The sequence below is a fragment of the Rhipicephalus microplus genome, chromosome X, assembly GCF_043290135.1.
Source record: "Rhipicephalus microplus isolate Deutch F79 chromosome X, USDA_Rmic, whole genome shotgun sequence".
NCBI lineage: Eukaryota > Metazoa > Arthropoda > Arachnida > Ixodida > Ixodidae > Rhipicephalus > Rhipicephalus microplus.
In genome coordinates, this window is record NC_134710.1 from 424,377,821 (window position 1) to 424,401,063 (window position 23,243).

At 43.0% G+C, this 23,243-nt stretch overlaps 2 protein-coding genes and 1 pseudogene across 6 annotated transcripts in view; 1 reads left to right on the forward strand and 2 right to left on the reverse strand.

The window, feature by feature from the left end:
* LOC142776538 (activating signal cointegrator 1-like) overlaps nucleotides 1-23,243 on the forward strand; it is a 135,410-nt gene that overhangs the window by 99,869 nt on the left and 12,298 nt on the right. The gene's annotated exons all lie outside the window — the stretch shown is intronic.
* On the reverse strand, nucleotides 1,142-23,077 carry LOC142776540 (uncharacterized). Of its 2 annotated transcripts, XM_075880386.1 has the most exons (3): nucleotides 21,678-23,077; nucleotides 9,367-14,141; nucleotides 1,142-1,629 (listed from the first exon to the last, which is right to left on the reverse strand). In XM_075880386.1, exons 1-2 carry the CDS (start codon nucleotides 21,747-21,749, stop codon nucleotides 13,632-13,634), a joined length of 582 nt encoding a protein of 193 aa, XP_075736501.1. In that variant the 5' UTR covers nucleotides 21,750-23,077; the 3' UTR covers nucleotides 1,142-1,629; nucleotides 9,367-13,631. The 2 variants fall into 2 exon arrangements, 1 of the variants encoding a protein (XP_075736501.1); XR_012887620.1 differs by lacking the exons at nucleotides 9,367-14,141; nucleotides 21,678-23,077 and adding an exon at nucleotides 2,410-3,387.
* Nucleotides 4,990-8,012, reverse strand: LOC142776539 (uncharacterized; annotated as a pseudogene).

Sequence of the window (23,243 nt, forward strand, 5' to 3'; positions counted from 1 at the left end):
CAAGTTGCTCGCCTTGCAAATTCTGGCTTTCGGAATGATGTGATTTGCTCCTTGTTGGAAAAACTTATTTCAAAGCTCAAGGAGTTTTATCATTTTTATTCTAGTGCCCCAGAAATTAGCAAGAAAAAGAGGAAGGCAGTTATCCCATACATACACAGGGCAGCGCATGGTTTAAAAAATGTTGGTGCTTGTTATGTCATAAACATGTCATTCACAGCACGTAATAAAGTGCATAATATGTGTACTTTGGTGGATAGAGTGCTGTGTCAGCAGCCAGGAAAAGGGAACAAATGTGTCTCCCATGATGTCCCCAGATATGTGCCTTGCACTACTCGCATGGTTAATGGGATTCCACTGTTTTGTGGCTGTAAATATGTAGGCCAAATGGGGTGTTACATAAACGTGTTCTGAAGAGAGCATGAGCTGTCAATCAGGTGCTGCAATCACGTCTCATTTGGCAGCTCATTGTAGGCCATGTGAATGTGTGCTCACGGCTGGGCAGAGATACCCGAAAAAGTATTCCGGAATACAGATATTGAAATGCGTGGTTTGGAAGCATGAAATACAGACACTGAGATACATTTGTAATTGATGTAACAGGATATTTCAGAGATACTTTTGCAAAAATACGAAAAAAGTATTCCGGAATACAGATACTAAAATACTGTTCTCTATGTCTGGGATAGTTATACTCCATACAGACATTTGTTGTGTGTAGCATAATATTTAAAATGTGCAGCACATTGAAACTTGCAAATTAAATTTATTTATAATATCCCCATACTCTGAGTGCCATTAATTAAGGCATTACAAAAAGTGCTTATACTGCACATGATTGTTAATAACGACATATTTGCAGGTGTCAGTTGCAATAAAAACTACGCTGTATGAGAGCATGAGTCACACCCATTGTACACCGAAATCGGGAACTTGACAGCAACAGTATTAGCTATGCTAGAAGGAGCATAGTTCAAGCGAAGTGCTGGAACCACAAACAAATGAACTTCCAGTTGAAGGTTAAGTGTTTCCTAGAAAAGGCAGAAAGAATTAAGAATGGACAAAACAAGGAATGCGAAAGGAAACGCAAAAAGACCTCCTTCCAATCACCGTGTGGCCACGCTGGCGTCTTTCAGAAATGCTCTACAGAAAGAAGTATCGTTGATGGCACACGGAACCACACACCAAATTCTTTGGGTGGTTTGTGGCTTTCGTAATAAGCTCCAGTTTTTCGAATGGGCACCACAAAAGAAAAGAAAAAAAAAACGAGAGAAAAAAAGCACTAGTGGTTCATTGGCATGAGGAAACACATTTTGAAAACGATGCTGTTGGTTGGCACCCATTGTGCAATATATAATGCTCCTCACAATGAAAATATCTCCACTGGAATTTAAAATGGCAGTATAACATTGTTGGCATGCTGAAGCACGCCATCATTCAAACACATTGCAGTTCTGCCTGAAGGAGCACAATGGGATGCGGGTAGCAAAGCAACTAGCTCGCTTTCATGAAGTAGGAGTCAATTTTGCCCTCAGCAGAATGGTAGAAATGGTGGGTGCATATCTTGCTGTGGACTGCCAAGGTCACAGCAGAAATTTTTCTTTCCCATAGTCAACACGTCTCAGCTCACTTCTGAAAAAAAAAAAAGTAACGGAATGTGTATGTCCTGAGTAGTATCGCGATACAGGCGATACATTGTAAAAGTATTTCACTTCTGAGATACAAATACATTTTTGAAAGTACCTCGATACAGCAATACAAACACTCAAAAGTATCTATGAAGTACTATCGCGATACTGCCAGCCTTGTGTGTGCCCCACTTGCAGAAAACAACTATCAATTATTGACATGTTCATTAGTGCACGCATGAAATAGCCAAAGCATTTTTCACTAGATCTAACAACAAGTACATAAGTTATCCATGTAACACTTTTCTAGATGAAGAATATAAACTCTTAGAGAAGACACGAATCATTGTGTGTTGTAACACATGTGTGCATGTGCAAAGTTTTGATGAGTCAATATTTCCTATATATCTTCTTTCCTTTTCTAAATAAATTTAAGTTGTGAAATCAGCGCTGTGTCCCTTCTTTGATCGCTTCTAACCCGTTCCTTTATAAAATATTCTACGATGAACATTCACCAATTTGCCTAACTCACGATTCTGCATCTTTTATTTACCAATGGAATCGGGGGAAGCTGTTGCGGCCTGAAAGATTCCTTTTTTCCTTCCCATATTCAAACATCAGCGCTTCAAACGCTATCCCAGCTTTTATTGTAGGTGTCTGAGGAATTTCATCGTGCTCCACATGTGTCAGAACCCAGAGAAATAAAACACTAACAAGCATGCACGCATTGTGTAAAAAAAAAAGCGAGAGAGGGAAAGAAAGGATAAAGTAAATTTTGCCGTACGGCTTTGTTCTTGCGGCGTTCTTGTTAATCGTTGTCAAGACAAGGTGCATAAAATACGTGAGTACTCTTTTTGCTGAAAAGTATATTTTAGATGTGTGCAAATTAGACGGGAATGCAAATCAATAGTAAATGCAGCAGTCCAAGTCATAGTAATCTAATCCAATACTAAATGGCCTGCAGGCTATAGCAATTATAATAAACTGGAACGTGCTCCAGTATGCCAACTGGCCGTGTTGCCGCCACGACCTCCTCTATAGATTGGCGACCTGCTCATACCAGTTCTCTCTACGGCTGCGCTTGACTCCAACTTTGGAGGGTCACGTGTTTGTCTAGTTACAAAAGTGTCACGAGAGGCCGCCTCAACTTTACCCCATAGCAGCCGACGCGATAACTTGAAAAGTTTGTAGCTCCTTCGGAACGGTTCCCGTGTTTCGAGAGCTCCACGGCAGGTTTTTTTTTCTTTACTGTCGAAACGGTTTCTAATATGCCGCGGCAGATATATTTTTTCTTCTTTTTGTAACTTGCGTGATGATCTTGGAATTTTCTGTTTGACTAGTGCACAGAGACGAGGCCGAGAACGTGAAGTAGGCGCATTGACGGCATGCCTCGGCTCATTCCAGCGGTCCCAACAATTACTCAACGCGGCTGCTGTGTGTGTGCTCTGTGAAAAACTTTCTGTGCCGCTGTGTGGTGAACATTCACGCGTCCTTCATCGCGACACCATCGTTAATAAAGTCGGCAATGTAATGGGAATGTCAATGGGTGCCCTGCCGTGCGCGACTAGCGGTTCTCACAGGGTGCTGCCGTTTAAATAAAAACATTGATGGCACTTGGTTCTTCAGACATGACATTTCAACGTCATCATGGTCGAGGAGTCTGTCATTCTTCACTGAAGTAGAAACCTCTAAGGACTATTGTAGCTGTGCAATTTATTCCGCCCATTTGAACGAAGAGAAGTGCCGAAACTGCAATGCTCGCATTTTCGTTTCTTGTAGCACATTGAATTATCCGAGTCTCAGTTTCAAAGTTGCAAGCTTTTTAGCGCACGTATTACTATGAGATCACGAAATACATGGAGTACGATTAGCTCCAGGCTTTTTATGAAGCTGCGTAAGCTACGTACAACCACGACCACACTTAACGCACCGTTTTTATGCATTACATGGATCAAGTTGCTGAACTTACCATACATTTAGCCTGCTACAAGCAGCGGCACTTAATCATTTGTCCCATTGAAACCAGCACACTTATGTCACTTACAAAGGCAAAATTCAAATGCATTCTCTGTAACTGCAATCGACCCAAATCTTTCTGAAAATATATTTTGCTGCACTTTCCTTAGTAGAGCCTCTTAACTGCTGTGCCCCTGATTAACCCACTAATTAAATGCTTAAGCCCATTATTTCAGAAACTCGTCTATGTTATACTAAAGAAAATTCTCATGCATAAGGAACACACTTCGTGCATTGTGAAATTCCAGTACATATTATTTGTTTGCAAGCTCAAACCTTGAGCACCTTTCGTGACTGTGGCTTGGCGTGCAGCAACTTCCTTTTCGCATGAGTCTCGGTTACGTTGCCGGAAAAATTTGCCAGAAAGGGTCGGAGAAACTTTACGAGAATGAGTTTAACAAGTGTAGTTGTATGGGCTACACTATTTTTCCTTTCACATTTGAACAGGGGGTTCTTAATGACAGACGGAGGCACAGTACACGTGAACTTCTGCAGTAGCTGTGGTCGTTTGATCAGCAAAGGTGCCGCTCGTTCGCTCTGGTGTTTGTCCGCTCGATTTACAGAACGGAATGCAACAGTAAACCATAGCTAAATAGTTTACTGCTGCGACCAGTGCTGTCACACTTCAGGCAATGGTAACTGGCAAAGGTGTGTCGTAACTGGCAAAGAACGCCAGTTACGACACACCACAATCACAAAGAAAACAACACATGCGATGCCTACCAACACCACTTAGAGGAAATTCTTTCCAGGCCGGGGGGCTGCCTCTGTGACGTAGCCGGGATGGGGCCGACGGAAGCGGGGAAACGCTTGAACAGAAGTCCTTATATTATTTATTCAGACACCCTAAGGGCGCCTGAGGGCATTACGGAGGGCATAAGTTGTGCGCTCGGCTGACTTTTTTTGCTGCTACACGTGTAATATACTTATATAATAATATCTGGGGTTTAACGTCCCAAAACCAAGATATGATTATGAGAGACGCCGTAGTGGAGGGCTCCAGAAATTTCGACCACCTGGGGTTTTTTAACGTGCACCTAAATCTAAGTACTACACAGGTAATATACTGAAGAAAATTAGGAAGGAAAAGACAAAAGAGACCACTAATATTTACACCCATCGCCGTTTTATTCATTTATTTGTTAGAGTTTGCAGCTTCCGCTTCTTAGACTTGTTGTCCGGGTCCGAAACTTTGTTGTTCAATCGCCGGCAAAAGTTCTTCAGCAGAACGTTCGTGCTGCACCACAATATATATTTGAGCACCACTTCACTTGCGTGTCCCTTTTCACAGACATCGAAATCTGAAGGCTTCTTGTCGCTGAGCAGTTGCAGTGTTAGTTCTGTGGCCACTTGACATTGGTTTTGAACTTTTAAAAATTCGGGACATTTGAAAAGCTCTTCCACAACAACGTAACTATGAGCCACCGCATTCACAGCTGGCATTGCTGGGTAAACCAGCCCTCCCCTGTCAATTTCTTTGATAAGACTGTACATGCGATTTTTCGGAGAAACTGCGACAGTCTTGTCAATTGTGAGGAGCTCTCTGCATTTGTCACATTTTAACCTCTTCACAGCGATGTGCACCGAGTAACCAGCAACATAGGTAACCACTGGAATGACATCCTTCAGTTTTGATAGTGCCTCCTGGGTCACAACAATGTTGAATTTTCCACTTGGCACTGCTGCCTGCGTTTGGAGCTCTTCCCAATTTTGATTTTGGTCGTTGTCGATTGCGGACGCCGTGCTGATTTGTGGTAGTGTGGTTTGCAGTCGCAACTTGTTCTCGCACTTGTAAATCTGTCTTACGGACAAATGATACTGCGAGCCAGCCAGTCGTCGGTAACGACCAAAACGTTCTTCCAGAAGGTCTGTTTGGAACTTCCCGAGAAGCACAAAGGACATCTTGAGCTCCTCAAAGCAATATGCGCAGATTTCAATGAACGCCCGAGTCGTCTGAATAAGAGCCCCATGTGTCTCATCAGACAACTTACAGGCATCCGCTCTCCTTTCCTTCCACTCCTCCAACCAGTCCAAAAAATTGTTCAAGAAGGAAACCTTGGGGTCGAATGGAGAAGGGTAGACTGGCTTTTGCAAGTCATCCCTTAGTCTCAGTCCTTTGAAAGGAGTCTTTACGTTGACAACCTTCCACCATCTCACTATTACATCAATGAAACTGGCGGTTCCTTCGTAGTGCTTCAGGTTGTGCTTGGCTCCAATGACTCAAAGTGCATTCGGTCCGTACTCGCTAAATACTTGCAAAGCAGGTTTAACATCCTGTTTCTCGATGTCTGTTGAGGAAACAGCTTTTCTGGACAAAGTGTAGCTGTACCGGAGTAACTTCTCACTCTCTAAATTATATGCGTCTTTAACTGTCTTGAAATACGCATACTGCATGCGCCGCTGCCCCATTGTGCTTGGTTCGAACTGAGGTAACCAGAAACACTGGTCATTTTGTTTTAACCAGTTGTTGCGCACGCACTTCAGTAAATGCACTGGGTCGATGATGAAGAACAATGGCCTGTGGGGATCTGATGGGTGCGGAAACACGAAATCATTTGCCAGTGATTTTTTTAAACGACTTGAGGGGCCTTGCTCACCGAATACTTAAACGGCACCATTGCACTTCGATTCACGGCGTTGTCGGTCACGACACACATTACTTTGTATCCAATTTTTTCTCAGCCGCGAATGACATCTCCTAAAATGTTGTGCAGAAATTCTCCATTAGCCTTTTGAATGGGAACAATGTGCGCTACCTCCTCAAACTTACACGTGAAGCTGTGTATCATAAATACAAATGCACTATTTGCTGCTTCTGCGTTGTTCAATGCGATATTAGCGATGTTGCCTCCCTTATAGTCAAAAAATGGCTTTAGATGAATTTCGTCCACCATCAAAGTCACGTAGCGTTGCTGCTCATTTAACTCTGGTATCTTCTTGGCCATGTAGCGGAGGAATGTATTGTCTTGATGCTCTAGTTGGGGGTTCATTCCGAAAGACGAAAATATTGACCTAATAGTTCTTGGGCGTGGCATGATGATGCTCCCGTGACTGTGCATGTACTTGTACGCGTGAGGCGATATAGTAAATAGTATGCAGCAGTACACCATAAATTCTACAGAGTAGCGCCGTCGTTCTTTTTTTGTTGACATTAACTTCACTTGCTCAGCGAGCAGTTGAATGACCGGGGTGTTATCGCTTTCTTGTGCTGTGTATAGTTCGTTCAGAAGAGAAGCGACATTCTCGAAGATGCCTGCGGTTGAGTTTTCAGAGCTTGACCTCTGGGCACTGTCTAACCCCTCGACTCCTTCCAGCAATTCCAGCAGCTGTCATTTGCTGTCGATCACGGACGGAACTATTATTTTGGACCCGAGCCGCTTCACTGATGCTTTTGCGACGTTTACCGTAAGAGTTAGGTCGGTTTTTACGACAACAGAGTACTTAATCCAAGGAGCGTCATCATTACAAATGTGAGCCAAAATGACGTGGTCACTGCATTCGATGACATGCCAAAATGTCAGCTTCTAGCCTCGAACGAAGTTTGCGACATCTTTCAAATCGCAAAGCTTATCTGATTCTTCCTCTTTTTTGGCAGTGAGAATTGACTCGGCGAGTACTTTCTCAAGGGAAGCAGCCTCTAAGCGCATTCGCTTGCTCTCTGAGTCCTCTCTTCTAGAGCTTTCTATAGACAGGTAGCTTGGGCAATCAGGGAATACCGTCGGTACTGCCTCAGCTCGAATCCGCAAACGTGAGAGCGGTGCGGTCACTGTGCGGCCGGTGGCTTGGTCAATATAGCTTGTTTCCCGAACGATGTCTTCAGCTTTAAAGTAACGTTCGCACACCTAAACAAAAGAAACATATCCTAGCATCAGTACGGCTACCTTGTAGCAGCAACAGTACATTCAGGGCTTTGCGTGACGAGTTTAGGCGTAACGTGCTACAAACTACAAGGCTCGCCACGCAACGGTAAGAGCAACCTCCATGAGAAAATTATAAAGCATTCAAAATTTCTTACCCTGGCATTCGCTGACACGACCAGGTTTTCACGTGGAATGGCACGCATCCACGCTTGTCTTGCTTCGTCGGCTTGAGGGAACGAAAAAACGCGCACCTTGGGTCCTGTCTTGTAATTGCCGTTGCACCGTGGCACACAACACATTTATTTCTGGCATTCCGGCGCTGATTCTAACTCTGCACGAGCCTGTTCACCACACATAACATGCGATAAACACTTGGGTCACTCGCCGTTGCCCAAGTACGCACAGAAACGAATATCCAAGCAGCGACGTGCATCCGCGCCACGAACGCTCACAGCGCGTCCAAACGTGCCCGCCGCACCGAGGCCCCACCGCTCAGGGGATTAACGCCATCTAGCGGAGACGTGGGACTGGGTCCCTTACTGATGACGTATATTCACGGCCCCACGGGAGCCCCCCGGCCTTGAGTCAGTCTCGGTGGTGTTGTGCCTACGCAGCCTTCGCCCGTATGCGAGAGATGGGGGTAAGTTGTAGCGCCACGCTTTGCCGTGGCAGGTCGGAGAACTAAAAAATAATAAACAAGCAAAAACAAATGGATGGATGCTATGAGCGTCCCCTTTATAACGGGGTGGTGACAAGTATGCTACCAGGCTCGACAAAAAAAAAAACCTTTTTTCCTTTTTTTTTATGTTGGCCTAATGCCTCTACTTCGATAAATTCTATCTTAATGGAAAAAAGGCAAATTTTCAGCTTAAGTTCTCTGCCATTTACGGCACACTGTCCATATTTTATTTTTCCAATATTTATTTTTGTCCTTTCTCTCTAATTTTCTGCCACCAATACTCTAACCGTCTCTTACTTATTTCAATCGCGGGTGTGTTCAGCTTTCCATTGTTGTCCCTAAAACCCAAGGCTTCCTGTAGGCTCGTGCCCAAACGTACACCTGGGTGGATATCTCCACATTCAATCAGAACATGCTCCGCCGTTTCCTTATCTTTCCCGCAGCATGTGCATTGTTCTTCTTCTTTACTGAATCTTGCTTTATAACTACGCGTTCTAAGGCAACCCGATCTCGCTTCAAACAGTAAAGCGCTTCCCCTTGAATTATCGTAAAATGCCTCCCTCCTTATTTCATTTTTGCCCTTTCGGTAGTTACTCAAAGCCGGTTTTTTCTCCATAGCTGCCATCCAGTAAATCCTCTCCGCCTCCCTGACTTTTCCCTTAACGCTCTTTGTTGACATATGGCTCACAATACCAGCCGTATATTTACTAGTGAGTCTTCTAGTTCTTTTTCTCCACTGTGTGTCCACGCTCTTCCTATACAAATAACGGAACACCTTCTCTGCCCATCTACTCTCCTTCATATTTCTTAGCCTTTCTTCGAACCTTATTTTGCTCTGCGCTTCCCTCGCCTCAAAACCTGCCCACCCCATATCGCCCTTTACAGCCTCGTTTGTCGTCTTCCCGTGAGCACCCAACGCGAGGCGTCCCACAGTCCTTTGATTTACATCCATTCCCGATTGCACCTCTGCCCTCATGCACACCACTGAGTTCCCAAAAGTAAGCCCTGGAACCATTACACCCTTCCACAGACCTCGAAGCACCTCATACCTATTGTATCCCCACAACGCTCTGTGCTTCATTATTGCCGCATTCCTCTTTCCTTTTGCTGCTGAGGCTTTTTCCTGTACCTCCATGTATCTATCACTCTCATTTACCCATACTCCAAGGTACTTGTATTCACTTACCCTCGGTATTTCTTGGCCTTGTATGGACACCGTCTGATCACAGGGATCATTGAATACCATCAAACCACACTTCGTTACACTGAATCCTAGTCCAAGAGCTTCACCTTCCCTTCCGCATATATTCGCCAGCTGCTGTATATCATCTCGACTGTCCGCAAATAAGACGATATCGTCCGCATAAAATAAACCTGGAAGCTTCTGCTCAATCATCATGCCGCCCTGTTTGTGTGACAGATTAAAACCAATGTTGCTACCTTCTAGCGCTTTTTCCATACTCACCATGTACAGCATGAATAACAGTGGGGACAAACTTGGCGCGCAAGAGCGCCGCAGCACGGGCAGGTCGCTAATCTATAGAGAAAGTCGTGGTTGCCGCATCCTTGTTTTATAAGAATTCCGCGAGATGGCGCCACTTCTACGTTTCCTAGCAGCATTAGCTGCACTGTTGGACTATCGCAGGCTCCTTCAAACTTGCAGCTGCAGTTGATTTTATTTGTGTAGTTGTGTCCTGGTTGTTCCAAAATTCAAACAGCCAACTTCCTCAGTGCCTGGGTCACAGGTTTTATTTTGGCCAGATACACACATTTTTTTTTCATATTTACCACATGCACTCACAACAATATGAGTGTGTGTGCTAAATATGTTCATTTGTTTTATATGAGTGCCTTTTATTTTATTTTTTTACCGCTAAAGTGTTCTTTCCACCGCACAGTTTTCCAAGCAGACATTAAGGTCATGGAGTTTGCTTTTAATCGCTGTGAAAAACCTGGAAAAGTCAGGAAATTCGAAAAAAAATCAAATTGATAAACACCCTGTTGTGGCTTTGCTAGCAAATATGTTAGGAAACAGACCCATGTGCAGTGTGAAAGTGTGCGATGTCACAGTCATCTACTGTCAAGAAACATCACATAACTATGCTTGAAAAACTTTTCTGACCTTGCAAGTTTCAACAAATGTGTCAATGATACATCACTTCTTTCCTAGCATGAAATCCTTTCACCAGTCCACATCTATCAGGACCCCTACCTGTGATCTTTGTAAGGCATTTAATCTGAACTGACATGCCCTAATACTTGCATACTTGTGCAACAGTCAGTCAGATTTGTCCATCCACTCTTAACAGCCTGTAAATCCACTCCTAACAGCACCCCCTCTACTCTTCCAGTATAGGCCAAAAGGGTGATTACTTATAAAACCATGCTTGTGGAACATTACTATTATGAACCTTACGATTGTTTGGTGAAAGAAATTAGGGGACCCTTAAGGTTCGAGTAGAACATGACAGTGATATCCTATCAACAACTGTCATAATACTGGACAGTGGTATCCTACCAACAACTGTCAAAGATGCCTTCTCTTTAAATTCAGAGTTTTTCAAAACATGCAAGCGTAGTCTTTTTTTCTCCCCGCTTCGTATCATGTGCACATCTCTTACGTGGTTGGTCACGAGCGAATTTAACTAGAGGTACGCTAAGTGTTGTCACTTGCTGTGCAAAATTACTAGGTGCAGAGCTAGTATCCGATGTCATTGCTAGAACCTGACATACCTTATTATCATGCGAGGCATGTCAATAAGGTATGTCATTGCTAGAACATGACATACCTTATTATCATGCGAGGCTAAAGTTAGTTTCATCTTTTGAATCTGATTTAACTTGACCAGATTGCTCTTTCGATTCTGATTTATCTTCTGTGGAGCCCTTCTTCGTAGTGTCATCATCTACAGACTTGGCCAATAGATAGTAGTACAGGCTTACACTCCACAAATTACTTACTTCTTTTGACTTTTCTAAGCCTTTTCCTTCCCCACTAACTTGTTCATTACTCTGCGCTATTTTAGGAAGTAGTGAATCATGTTTCTTATTTCTAGGATAAGTAATAAGATTTTGGAAAAAGTCCTCGCACTTGCTCAATTTTTCACTAAGTTCAGTTGCACTACATTGGGCTAGTACATTAGCAGCTTCCTTTGAAAGTTCTAACAGACGTGCATATTCATATTTATATCTGGCCTTTGTGTTATCAAGTTTTGGCTGTACCTTTTTTACCATGCCCGTGGTTAAAATGTACAGTTTGTCTGGTGACACTGTCAGGTTGATCTGCACAAAATCAGATGTAAGCCAGCGCTATGACACACAACTTTCATCAAACAGTTCCATATTATTTTCTAATCTACCTGCAAGAATGTGCCTGCAGGGCAGCTGGTACTGCGCATTAAATGTGCATATGCATGTCCTCATATTATTAGTAACTTCATAAAGCTTACTGCCAACAAAAACGGGGCATTTGCCATCAGAGACAACACAGTCTCCTGTATATTTCATAAACAGCCCATATTCTTTACATACGAACTTCCTAGCATATTCAGTGCACTTTGCTGAGACTTCCATGCAAAACTTATTAGCCTTACTGGTGTCAATGCAAGTTTTCATTTCTTTATATTGCGTATGGCTGAGTGCAAGAGCATCATGGGTCACATACCTTATCAGAGCTTTTACTGCTTTCACTAAGTGCATGTCATGTGTTAGATAATTCTTTAACTTTTGATTATGGCTTTCCATTTGATTGTTAGTATTATTTCCTAAACTACATGCATTTGCACGATAAGCATGAACCCACATGCTCTTGCAGCTGTGCCAATTTTTATAAAAGTACTTTAGGAGGACTTTGTCATCTTGAAGTGCTTCTTCCAGATTTTGCAAGTGTTCTTGATATATATCTACATTATGTGCAAAAGCCAGTTTTGTAATTATATTTTTAACATACTTTTTATCTAGACTGTTTTACTTATGCTGCATCACTTTGGTGTGTAAATACTTGAACCGTGCCATGAACACAACAAGATTCTACATTTGGGCAGAAGCTGCTTAATTATATTAATTTCATTTAAATCTTTGTTCATTACCCCAATTTTGTGCTTCTCTTCTACGACAAGATTCAAACAAAGGAATGTCTCTAGAAAGAATTTAATATTTCTGATGTCTCCCGCTGAACAAATGCATAAAATACAGGCCTCCCATGGCTTGTTCCATCTTCACACAGAACCGAATGCAATATATACCTTTTTTTATTAACTTTACCATCAAAGAACAACACTTTAGGGTATTTTTCTAGTAACTGGGCCGCATGCTCGAATTGAAGCAATAAGTACAAGAGACCATTTTTTGTACTTTTTTCAATATGAACCTTCCACCCACACTTTTCAAAAAATATTTAATGATTTTTTCTAACAGAAGGGCTCCATGACGAGCACTGTCCTGAATTTTTTGAACTAATCTATGCTTCAAGTTTGTGATATCACGAAAAGTAACATGTTTTCCTCAGAATGGCATTCTTTAGGTCTTTAGGTTTTACATTACAAGAAATGAAGTCCTGAAGTTGCTCTTTTTCAAAAGCACTTAATGCACGATTATCATTGTGCCATACACAAATCTCGGGACCTATTTTATGGTTGTGCACTTCCACTAAATTTACAACTTCATAATAGGGCTGTAGAAAAACCCGTAGCGCAAGCTTAAGTTCAATGTTGCAACCTGTATCATTGAAGCATTGATTGGGCTGAATATTTTGTCCCCTCGGATTCGGATACCCGGTGTGGCAACAGACAAACTTGACTCGAACATATGGAAAGTCTGCTTTGTTTAAATCTTTCTCAATGCACAATGGGTTTATCTGATTTTTCAATTCACATCGGATGGAACCCTTTACGTTTCCATCCTTCAAAGCTAGCCTTAAACTCATTATAAGTGCAGAACTTGCTCCCCACAGAAAGATTTTCTCCTATTGTGCAAATATGGCTGTGTGACAATTTTGCTGATGTTGCTTTCTGCTCCTGTTCAGAGTCTTCACCACGAGGTGAGGAAGTGCTGGTGTCAGCCACACTGCGGCCTTTGCGCACAACCACACCTTCTGACCGGGAGCTAATCGTGGATGTTTCACCGCAGGCATCGGGTGGCTCACAGTCAGAAGCTGGGCTCTGCTCAAAAGCAGCAGAGCACAATGGCACAACAGTACACCTAGTATTCGTCACTTTGTGATGCACACTTGCACCACTGACAAGAGGAGGAGAAACTGGTTTCTTGTTACTGCTCCCTTTCTTATTTTCGGCCCTAACTTCCTTCTCTACACGGTGATCACCATGAGGTGAGGAAGCGCTGGTGTCAGCCGCACTGCGGCCCTTGTGCAGAACCACACCTTCTGACAGGGAGCTAATCGTGGATGTTACGCCGCAGGCGTCGGGTGGCCCACAGTCAGAAGCTGGGCTCTGCTCAAAAGCAGCAGAGCACAGTGGCACGGCAGTACGCCCAGTCTTCTTCACTTTGCGCTGCATCCACACACCACCAAAGTGCAGGAGCACGCACAGAGCACCACTTTACTTGAGCGACAACAGTCACAGTTGAAGCCCTGGTGCTTGTCACTGTAGTTATTGGCAGTGAATGGTATTCATGAGCAGTGTCTGTTTCTGCGACCTTAGGTGTCACTGAGATTGCACTGAGACATTGTATGGTAGCAGGAGCAGACTTATGTGCTACATCTGACCACATTTCCTTGCATGGAGATGCAGGGGCTGCAACAAGCGTAGGGTCTGCGGAAAGAGCTGGGAAATTGGTTAAATTATTCCAGTATTGCGCCAGCCCTTCTGACTGATCACCCCGCTGGAATAAAAGCTTCTTGTCATCCTTTTCCCTCTGGGGCTGCTGCTGTAATGCTCCATTGTGGCCTGCCTCAAGGTCCTTGCTTGCAGGCTTGATGGCCGCACGTAGCAAGCACCCCAGCAGCTGGAACACAGAGGATCACATTTACAGTTAAACCCCTGCATAACAGAAGCCCTGAAGAATGAAGTTCTCATAGCAATGAAGAAATATAACGTCCATGATGAACATTCATTCAGTACAAGGCATTAGCTCTCACTCAACAGCGAAGGGATTTTAAGAGCACTCCCATAATACATGTTAGTAATATGCGACTTTTTTAGACTCATAAACTAGGTGAGAAACTAGATGTAACAAAAATTGCATTGCCGCTCATTTCACAAGTTGGGCACTTAGGTATTTGCCAAAAGGCATTGGTGCAACCATTGCTGTTTACATTCCGTTGAATAATGTGAATAGCAAAATCACTTCTTTTTCTTCAAGAGAATGCTTTTTGCTAGTGCTTCTCTTGGCAACTACGTCAGCACATGACATATAAAGTGCCATGATTTCGATAGATGTTCTGTAGACTGCCTAACTACTTGCTGATGTGGTTCTGTCCATACGCATGCCAAGACCTCGCACAATAGCTTATGTGCTGTGTTGTTTGGCATTTCAGCGTCGATGGAGTAACACCAGGGGCTGTTCAGCTGCATGGCTTTGTGTGAGCTGATAGCGACCTGATCGCATGCAAGGAGTTCTGCAATGTTGCCAACATCGAAAATACATGCCACAGTGGAAACATAAGAATTGTATGAACTGGTTTCCAGATTTGGTAGGCAAATCAATAAGGATGTGCTCCTTCTGCAATAGATGGCACAATACGTAGTGAGCTGTGCACCAGGGTCTCGCCGGCTTGCCATATGCGTATAAAGAAAGCGCAGCTGAAACATTGAGGGCAATAAAATGGGCTTGTTGACATTTTTTTCCCTTTGTTGAAGTTCTTGCGATCATCAGCTCATGCTGTGAAAGTCGAAACGAATGTAGGTTGTCGGCACAGGCACAGCTGTCATACACAGATACCTATGTGAGCACACCAGTCACATGAAAATGCCTGAAAAATCAACATACACAGTTGTAATATAGGCACCTGCAACATGTATGCCCCACTAGAGAGATGGTTTTGTTCTGTAGCACAACAAAGCTAAACAGAGAGTCAAACCTGTTTCTTTATTTTGCTTTTATTTTTGAATTAAATATTGGAATTCAGTTTTCATATTCTAGGCGTGTGCTCTGTCAATACTGAAAGTGTTATTTACATTTGTCGACAACTGCAGGCTGCGGTACCCGCGCTTACTTTTGTAAGGGCCTGTGATGCAGTGGTTTGTGTCGTCTTGAGTTGTAAAATAGTGCCTGTACATCATCGCAGGACCAGTGGTTTAGATGGACTGACATTACTCACATACTCAAGCGATTTCTGTTACAAATATATTTTCCAACTTTGGCGATCATGACATTGCTTATGTGAGCATGCATGTGGCACCACAGCAGAGTACGTCACATCACATAGACTGCAGAGAAACAAAACTATGGCTAACTAAGACAGTAAAATACATGTATACCTATGCAGAAGGGGTAGCAACACTCTATTAAAAACCTCAGCAGAACCAACTGGTTCACTGTACTTAGCAGCTTGGCAGTTAATGCAATTTTTTCTCACATTGGTCGGGTATGCTAGGCAGGAAACTTTATCGGCACAGTGTCCCTTGACAATGTCCCCCTTTGCGGCATGTTCCTCAGGATGTGTTCGTTATAGTGTGTTGTTCATTCTTTGCACATGCGTTTGAGCTCGAAATGTTTTTTGCAGGCAAAATGAGTTGAATGAAGTACCTGATCGTTCATGAGGACTGTCCGCCTCCACTTGTCCAGAGGATCACCGTCTTTTGTTGCACAAGACAAGGAAAACGTTTTTTCTCACGTTTTATACGCTGGGGTGTATTGCAGCAGGGTACAAAACATTTTCTCTCAATTATGAACTACAGACTGTGCAGTCTTGCAAAACCATGCGTTCAATAGCTGGGCAACAACTGATGCTACGTATCATTGAAACCCAGCAATTATACTGAGAGGCTGTCACACATTCTTCAGAGTGCTCCCACGCAGTCTTATTTACATTATCTTTTTGAACGTGGCACCGCCTGCCTTGTTCTCGCCTGCCTTGTTCTCGCCTGCCTTGTTCATGGAGAGAGCGCTTGCTTGCTAGGCAGTGCTATGAGAGCTTTCACACCAGCTGTCAAACTCATCATAAAATTATCTAAACAAGTGTGACGTTGGCCAATGAGAGCTTTGTGAAGTGCCGCATAAGGTATACAACATGTGCAGAGAGCACGTACAATGACTGTCAGTAGAAGCAACAGCTCGCATTAATGCTGTCCACATACAACGGTGATGTTGCCGACGGCCAATTTTAGTGTTTGGGGGAGGCATCTAAGGTTTTCACCTTAATAATGCACCAGAGGGCCTACTTGATAGTTTTTTGGTACACACAATTTATAGCTGATACATTCGAATGAGAGTAGTGATTTTGTTAAGTGGTTAGATGCACCAGCCATATTTTGCAAGAGCGCCTTGTGGACGTGTCTGGCATACAAACTATACCTCTGAAATAACTAGCTAGCGAATGAATGAACTAGCATGCCACCAAAAGCACTTCCTTCACAAGACCTCTAGTCATGGATATAAATCTTCACATTGAATAGCACGAAAACCGCCACGCGAAATGGCATGTCTACGTGAGGTTCCTAAACGATGAACGCACTCAACGACTCGGTCATGTCTGCAGTGTTAAAGCAGGCGTTTAATTAAGCGAGCCTTGACACATATTCATAGTGATAGAATTGCAACCTACATCGCAAAGTCGAGTGGAAAATGTCTGCCTGAAATTCTTACTTCTGATTCTATACAACCGTGTCTTTTGTCGCAACTCGGTACACTTAACAGATGGCATCATGAAATGTGTTCGGTCGACACTAGACTTATTTTGGTATCAGAAGGTGCAACAGGCACCGATGGCATCCAAGAGCAGCATCAATCTAGGGTGAAAAGGTATTTCGCAACTCAACGCGCACTGAAGGACAAGTGCATATCCAAAAAACAGATGCGTTGTACACCACCGAATCCGAGCTTCTAAAGCAAAGTTGGTAGTCGAGAGTAACTGTAAACAAAGGAGTGCTGCGAGCGGTCCCACATGACAGCATCTAGCAAAAACCAACTGGGCACCAGCCTTGAAGAGGTTCGAGGAGAGAGAAAGAGAGCAAGTGTGCTTTTAACCACATATATTGAGTCTTAACGAAGTTGCAGGGGTGTTTGCACACCTCTCCTACTGTGCGCAAAGAAAAATGAGGATGACAAGAGTGAGAAAAGCCACAAAGCAAGTTTTGGGAAATTTTTTGATGCTTTTAAAATTGTTCGCACATTCTTTAGCACCCTTGACTATGACAAAGCTATGCAAAGCTTACTAAGCGGTCAGCCATCAAACTCCTTCAAAGCAATGTCATTATATGAAACAGAACAAGGTCACCAAAAACCTTTAATAAATTTTGGTTGTGCTGTATAACTGCAAGATTTGCATATTTTTATATTCTCACTGCAAAGAAAATGTGATAACAAACAGAGATTAAGGGGTTCGACTGTACAGCAGTTGCAATAGTTAAAAAAACTCAGAAATTTCTGTGCCCAGACATGTGTGGTGTCTCACATATCATGTTACTAAATTCATGTTTCTGTAGAGCTTGTGTGGGTTCTGGCTCACTCACAGGTTGCAGGCAACATCATCGCTGACTATCATGCCTGACAAATGTTAACCTGGGCTGAGCAAGAACCGGAAGAGCTACTGCACCCGGGTACCGGCCTCCTGGACATTACCCAGATACACCAAGAGAAATGGTGCAGAGTGCCAGAACCACACCCCAAACTGACCAGGCAACAAAAGACGATCCTGCATTGAGCGCAGGCAGGATCGCTTAAGCATCACGTCTTATTTATTGATCTCATTTCCTTCTTTACATCAAACTCTTTATTTTACTTCATTTTGGCATGGGTTTTGCAAGAACTACTCATGCGAAACAACACTAATATCTTTTATCTATTCTATAACATTTCCTCTACTTTAGACAAAGACCATATTATTCACTGTATTTTTTTAGATTTTGCTAAATCTTTTGACAAGGTGTCTCATCACTTACTACTTCTCAAACTTAGTATTCTAAACATTGACCCTCGCATCTTAACTAGATAAAATGTTCTCTAACTAATCAAACTCAACTTGTAGCTTGATGCTGCATCCCTTTATTGTGAAGTAAAGTTGGGTGTCCCTCAGGGCTCTGTCCTCGGCCCATTGTTATTTCAAATTTACATTAGTGACTTACCTACAGTAATTAATAGTCCGACTAAACTATTTGCTGATTGTGTTTTATGCCATGAAATGACTAATCAGCATGATAACTCTATTCTGCAATCTGAGTTAGATAACACAAAACTACTGCTTGGAATGGGTTATGTTCTTAAATCCCACTTTTATTAATGTTAAATCATGCATTTCTTGCATCGCCCTGGCTCGACAAAATTTTTTGGCTATGCCATCAATAACATCAACCTCGAGTAGGTAGCATGATATAAATACCTCGGAATTCCGATTGCCAATAACCTTTCTTGGCATGCACACATTGAATACATCACTAACAATGCTAACAGATCTCTCTGCAGTGGTGTACCAATTCTTTCGTGAGTGGGGGGGTAAGCCTACCTCACTCGTCACCTTGGTTATATATATAAGAACCTATAAGAAAAATCATCAAAGCGGCAATGTAGGCAAAATTACACTGTGTTGTAACATATCCTCATAACAATTTCATTCTCCTAGAAAAACACAATTGAGTAGTTGCTATTGTGATAAATAATTACACCTAACTTGTTCATTTCCTCAGCGTGCAGCCAAGAGTGACCACTGTCGAAAGTTGGGGGAGGGGCTCAGCCCCCCAACTTTTCTTAGTGGGGGGCTCGTGCCCCCCTTGCTCCCCCCCGGCTGGTACACCTACGTCTCTCTGGTACATTTGCAGAAGTGTTTCCGAAGCTTCATGTCATTTAAAATTACTACTCTACAAAACATTAATTAGACCTTAGCTGGAATATGCTGCTTTTCTTCGGGATCTGGTCAAAAAGTACTAACAACTATAATTGAATCAATTCAGAAACATTCAGCGTGTTTCACTCACTCAAACCATTCTCACACAGCTAGCATTTCACTGACGAAATCGAACCTTGGACTAACAAATTTAAAACTTCAAATAAAAATTTCTCGTGTATTTCTTTTTCAAAAGATAACCTACCATAACCGTTCACTTAAATAGGAACTCATCTCGACATCTTCAAATGTATCATTGTATCTTCATTCTTTTTTTCATTCAAGGTTTTCATTCCTTGTTACTGCACTAATTTTTTTCAGACTCCTTTTTAGCAAAAACGAGCACAGAGTGTAACCGCCTTTCCCCCTCTATTGCCTGCATGGAGGATGCATCATCATTCAAGGCTGCACTAACGAATTATGTCTTCAGCCTATTATAACTTAGTTTGTTTGAGCATGCATATATTCATTAATATATTGTATTCCTATGTTGCATTTGTTGCCTTTTTTGTATAACCCTGCCCCTTCTGTAAGGCCTTTATGCGCCCTGAGGTTAAATTAATGAAATGAACCACATGTGCCCTGCGAAACATGCCACGCTCTGTCCGTTTTGCAAAAGAGAAAAAGGCTCCCTGCCTCATATCTTGGCAGAATGCTCAGATTTCAAGACCCCCCTTTCTTCTCTTTCCCCCAACACCCTCAATACACAACCTCTTTGGCGTGGGAGACCTTGATATCCAGTCCCCTCCTACCAGCTCCACTTGCACTGATGAACAAGGGCCAGGATCTGCTGAGAACATATGGGTCCTGTAACTAGTGAACCACCTCGTCTGGTGCCCATGTGCACCACCAACATAGTTGGGCTCAATGAAAGTTGATTCATCTCTCTACTTTTGGTCATCTAACTTTGGGGCTAAGTGGACTCCCCAGTTTTAGTTTCTTGTAATGTGTCACACAGCATCCCACAGCAGAAATTTCTTGTAACCCATTCTTACATGCTTTCTCCAAATAAATAGTAGTCCCTTCCCTATTCTTGGGCTAGTTTGACTTTCTCTTGTATATCTGGTAGATGGTATATCGAGTGCCAAAACAATATGCATGCAGAAAAAATCGAAGAATTGCAATTGGGTCATTTCATGCCAAATGTCCCAGTCATTTTGGTGACCATCTCAAACGTATTCGAAAAAAAAAAATCGTGCTGATTAACTGCGTTGAAAACAGTGAACTGCAAAAACATTTTTGGTCATGTGGCTGCTTTTTGAGTGTCCTGAAATGCCATTTGGGTGTTGTTTGTGGAAAATTTTATTTTAAAAGTACCTCTCCTTCTTTCTATACCAACATTGGTCTACATGTTAAGCAAAGGTGCTTGTGTAAGGTGTTTGAAGCTCAGTAATATTAGTGGAATTTTACTGGCACGTACGCCTCCAAGAATTTAGCCAAAGTGTCTTACGTTTGCAGTTTTTTTATTGCAATACTGCAGTTTGTATGAATAATGTGTAAAATGACCTAATCACATAGATGACTTGCAGAATTTTTACTTTATATATCAGACATTACTGCCCTGTTTTGAAAACAAGTAAGACATATCAGACATCTAATTTTCAGTATTCCAATCAAGAGAGTAAAATGGGCTAAAATGGGTTGGATGAAATATGATGTGTATTTATAACAATAACAGTAATAGTAGTATTGATATTTCTTTTGACGCACATTAAAGAATTCACATTTACACCAGACACTTGTCAACTCATGGTAGAGATAATGCACATAAGAGAGGTAAACTCACTGGCCTCTTTAGTAGTTCTTGTCAGCTTGCTTATTCTGCACTTCTGTGTAAGGGAGCTGCTGTTACATAAGGGCTGTGCACCAGAAACACTGGCTGCACCAGTAAGCTTACCTGTTGCCACCTCTCAAATATACTGTGGTAACGAACACACAGTAAAACCCGCTTTTATCATTGGTTGGCAAAGTCGCAAATAATCCCACTGTACGCGTCATTTAACTCTAACCAAATCATTTTGGAGGGCTCTACATTCGCAAAAGATGACCAACAGGCAGCCGCTCAATTCCGAAGATCTAAGCATGCAAATTATGCTCCAAAGTCATTCATGGACCTACACTGTCAACATAACGAATTGACTCGGGAAAAAACAAAAAAAGGCTGTAGCAGAATGTCGCCAACTAAATTTTTCAACGTTCACGTTTACGTGGCCTTCATCGCGCCGTACCACACTGCGCGGAAATTATGCCTAGGACGGCCATCACCGTTACACACGCCTAACTTCGCCTAATTTTATTTTCCGCGGGCACTTGCGATGAAGCACATGCACTGTAGCGCTGCAAGCACGCCTGTTTTTTGTTGGAGGATTGAATTCGTCCCTTCTAAATGCAACAATTTCAATATGTGTCGTTGACTCGCCGCTAACTCGTAACTTTGATTGTCCGTAGCTGCTACTGACTAAGCAGCTAGCACCTATGTAACGTCCATATTAATTGCTTACCTGCATACCACGTCTCGTTGGGTGCACGCTGTCAGCCTTCGGCATCCCCTTCAACTCACGTGTGCCGTCCATGAAACCATAGCTGTTCTAGTGGCACAGCGCCTGCAAAATGGCATTCGTCTCCTCGGCATCTGTGTTGAACGCCTCCAATTCTCCGACAGACAGCGCCCACTGGTACTTGCGCAAACTCGCTTGTCTCGGCAGAATTGCAGACACTACTACGTGGATTGACGGATTGACATCAAGGATTCTGGAGATCAGTGATCGGAACCTGGCAATCAGCACGAGAGGTTCTTCGCCGACATTGTTCGTGCCAACATGAAAAACGACCACGTGCACACCTGCCAGGGATTGGGCAGGTGTGCATTGATTGGGCCAGGTGGGCAGGTATATATATATATATATATATATATACATATATATATATATATATGTAACGCTACGATGAATGGGAGACATGGCCTGGCTCACACTCCATGTTTATTCTACTCTGCACTTCTTCCTTCTCGGCTTCTACCAACCATCGCTACCTTCATACGTCACATGATTCCCCCTCCCCCCGAAAGAATGCGCGAGGTACAAACTATGAAGCATGAACAAGTGGTGTCTCACCATAGGAAAAAATATCACAAAATAGAGTAGTTCCATGTAACACGGCAGTTCCATGCACTTGCACAAATCTTCACAGGGAAGGCAGTCCAGTGACATCTATAGGAGACCTCAGGTGGGCGAGGTTGGCTGTTGCGTTCTGGAGAGAATAACCCTGCATTCGACGTGGAAAATGGTGATGACACAGCCTGGATAGTAGCGAAAAACGAACAAGGTTGGGAGTCCTTGTAGCGTTGGAAGGTTGGATGTCTAATGCGTCGGATTTCGAGTCGTGGCTGCGACAGACGCATTGTATCTAGAATGCGTGCTTCTTGAGAGATGGTGACGGCTAGATGCCTGTGTGCTGGCGGCGTGCAAGAAGTGCTTCCGCGTCTTTCTGGGCGTTTTCCGTGGTGTTGTCTGTGTAACCGCAGACGCAGAGAGCGTCTGTGGTGATGTTCCTTCATTCGGAAACGTCCTACTTCTTGAAATGACCCTTGGATCAAAGTCCCTAATTTTTTAAGTTGTTCAAGTCATGAGTGTGCTTCCGTTGAAGTTTTCGTTCGTCGTCGTATTTTCTTGGTTTGGTGATGGCTCTGAGAAAATTGTGGTTGGTCATCGTCGTTGAATAAGGAGACGCTGTCGGTATTGCCAGCATTCTTTACGAGTGGGATGCAAGCATGATTTCTGTCAAGAAAAGCAGTAGATACATTTTCGTTTTTATCGGCGAGACTCGCATTGAATGGTGACTCCGTAATGTTTCCACTTTCGGTTGGTCCGGTTCCTGAGAATGACATCGCCGCAAACATCGCTTGACGTGTTTCCGATTCCGTAGGTTCGTTTTTTTGCAGGAGAATTGAGCCAAGCATTTCTGAAGTACAATCGCTTTCGGAATGGCAGTGGCTTGACAAGGTATTTGGCCGATATTTCAGGTGGTCAGTTGCGTATGTGGCGATATCTTGAGGGGTGCGATGAGAG

Coding starts and splice junctions, on each gene's coding strand:
- LOC142776540 (XM_075880386.1), bottom strand. CDS start 21,749: ATGGACGGCACACGTGAGTTGAAGGGGATGCCGAAGGCTGACAGCGTG. Junction 14,142..21,677: donor CAACGAGACGTGGTATGCAG/GTAAGCAATTAA, acceptor TCTGTGTTCCAG/CTGCTGGGGTGCTTGCTACG.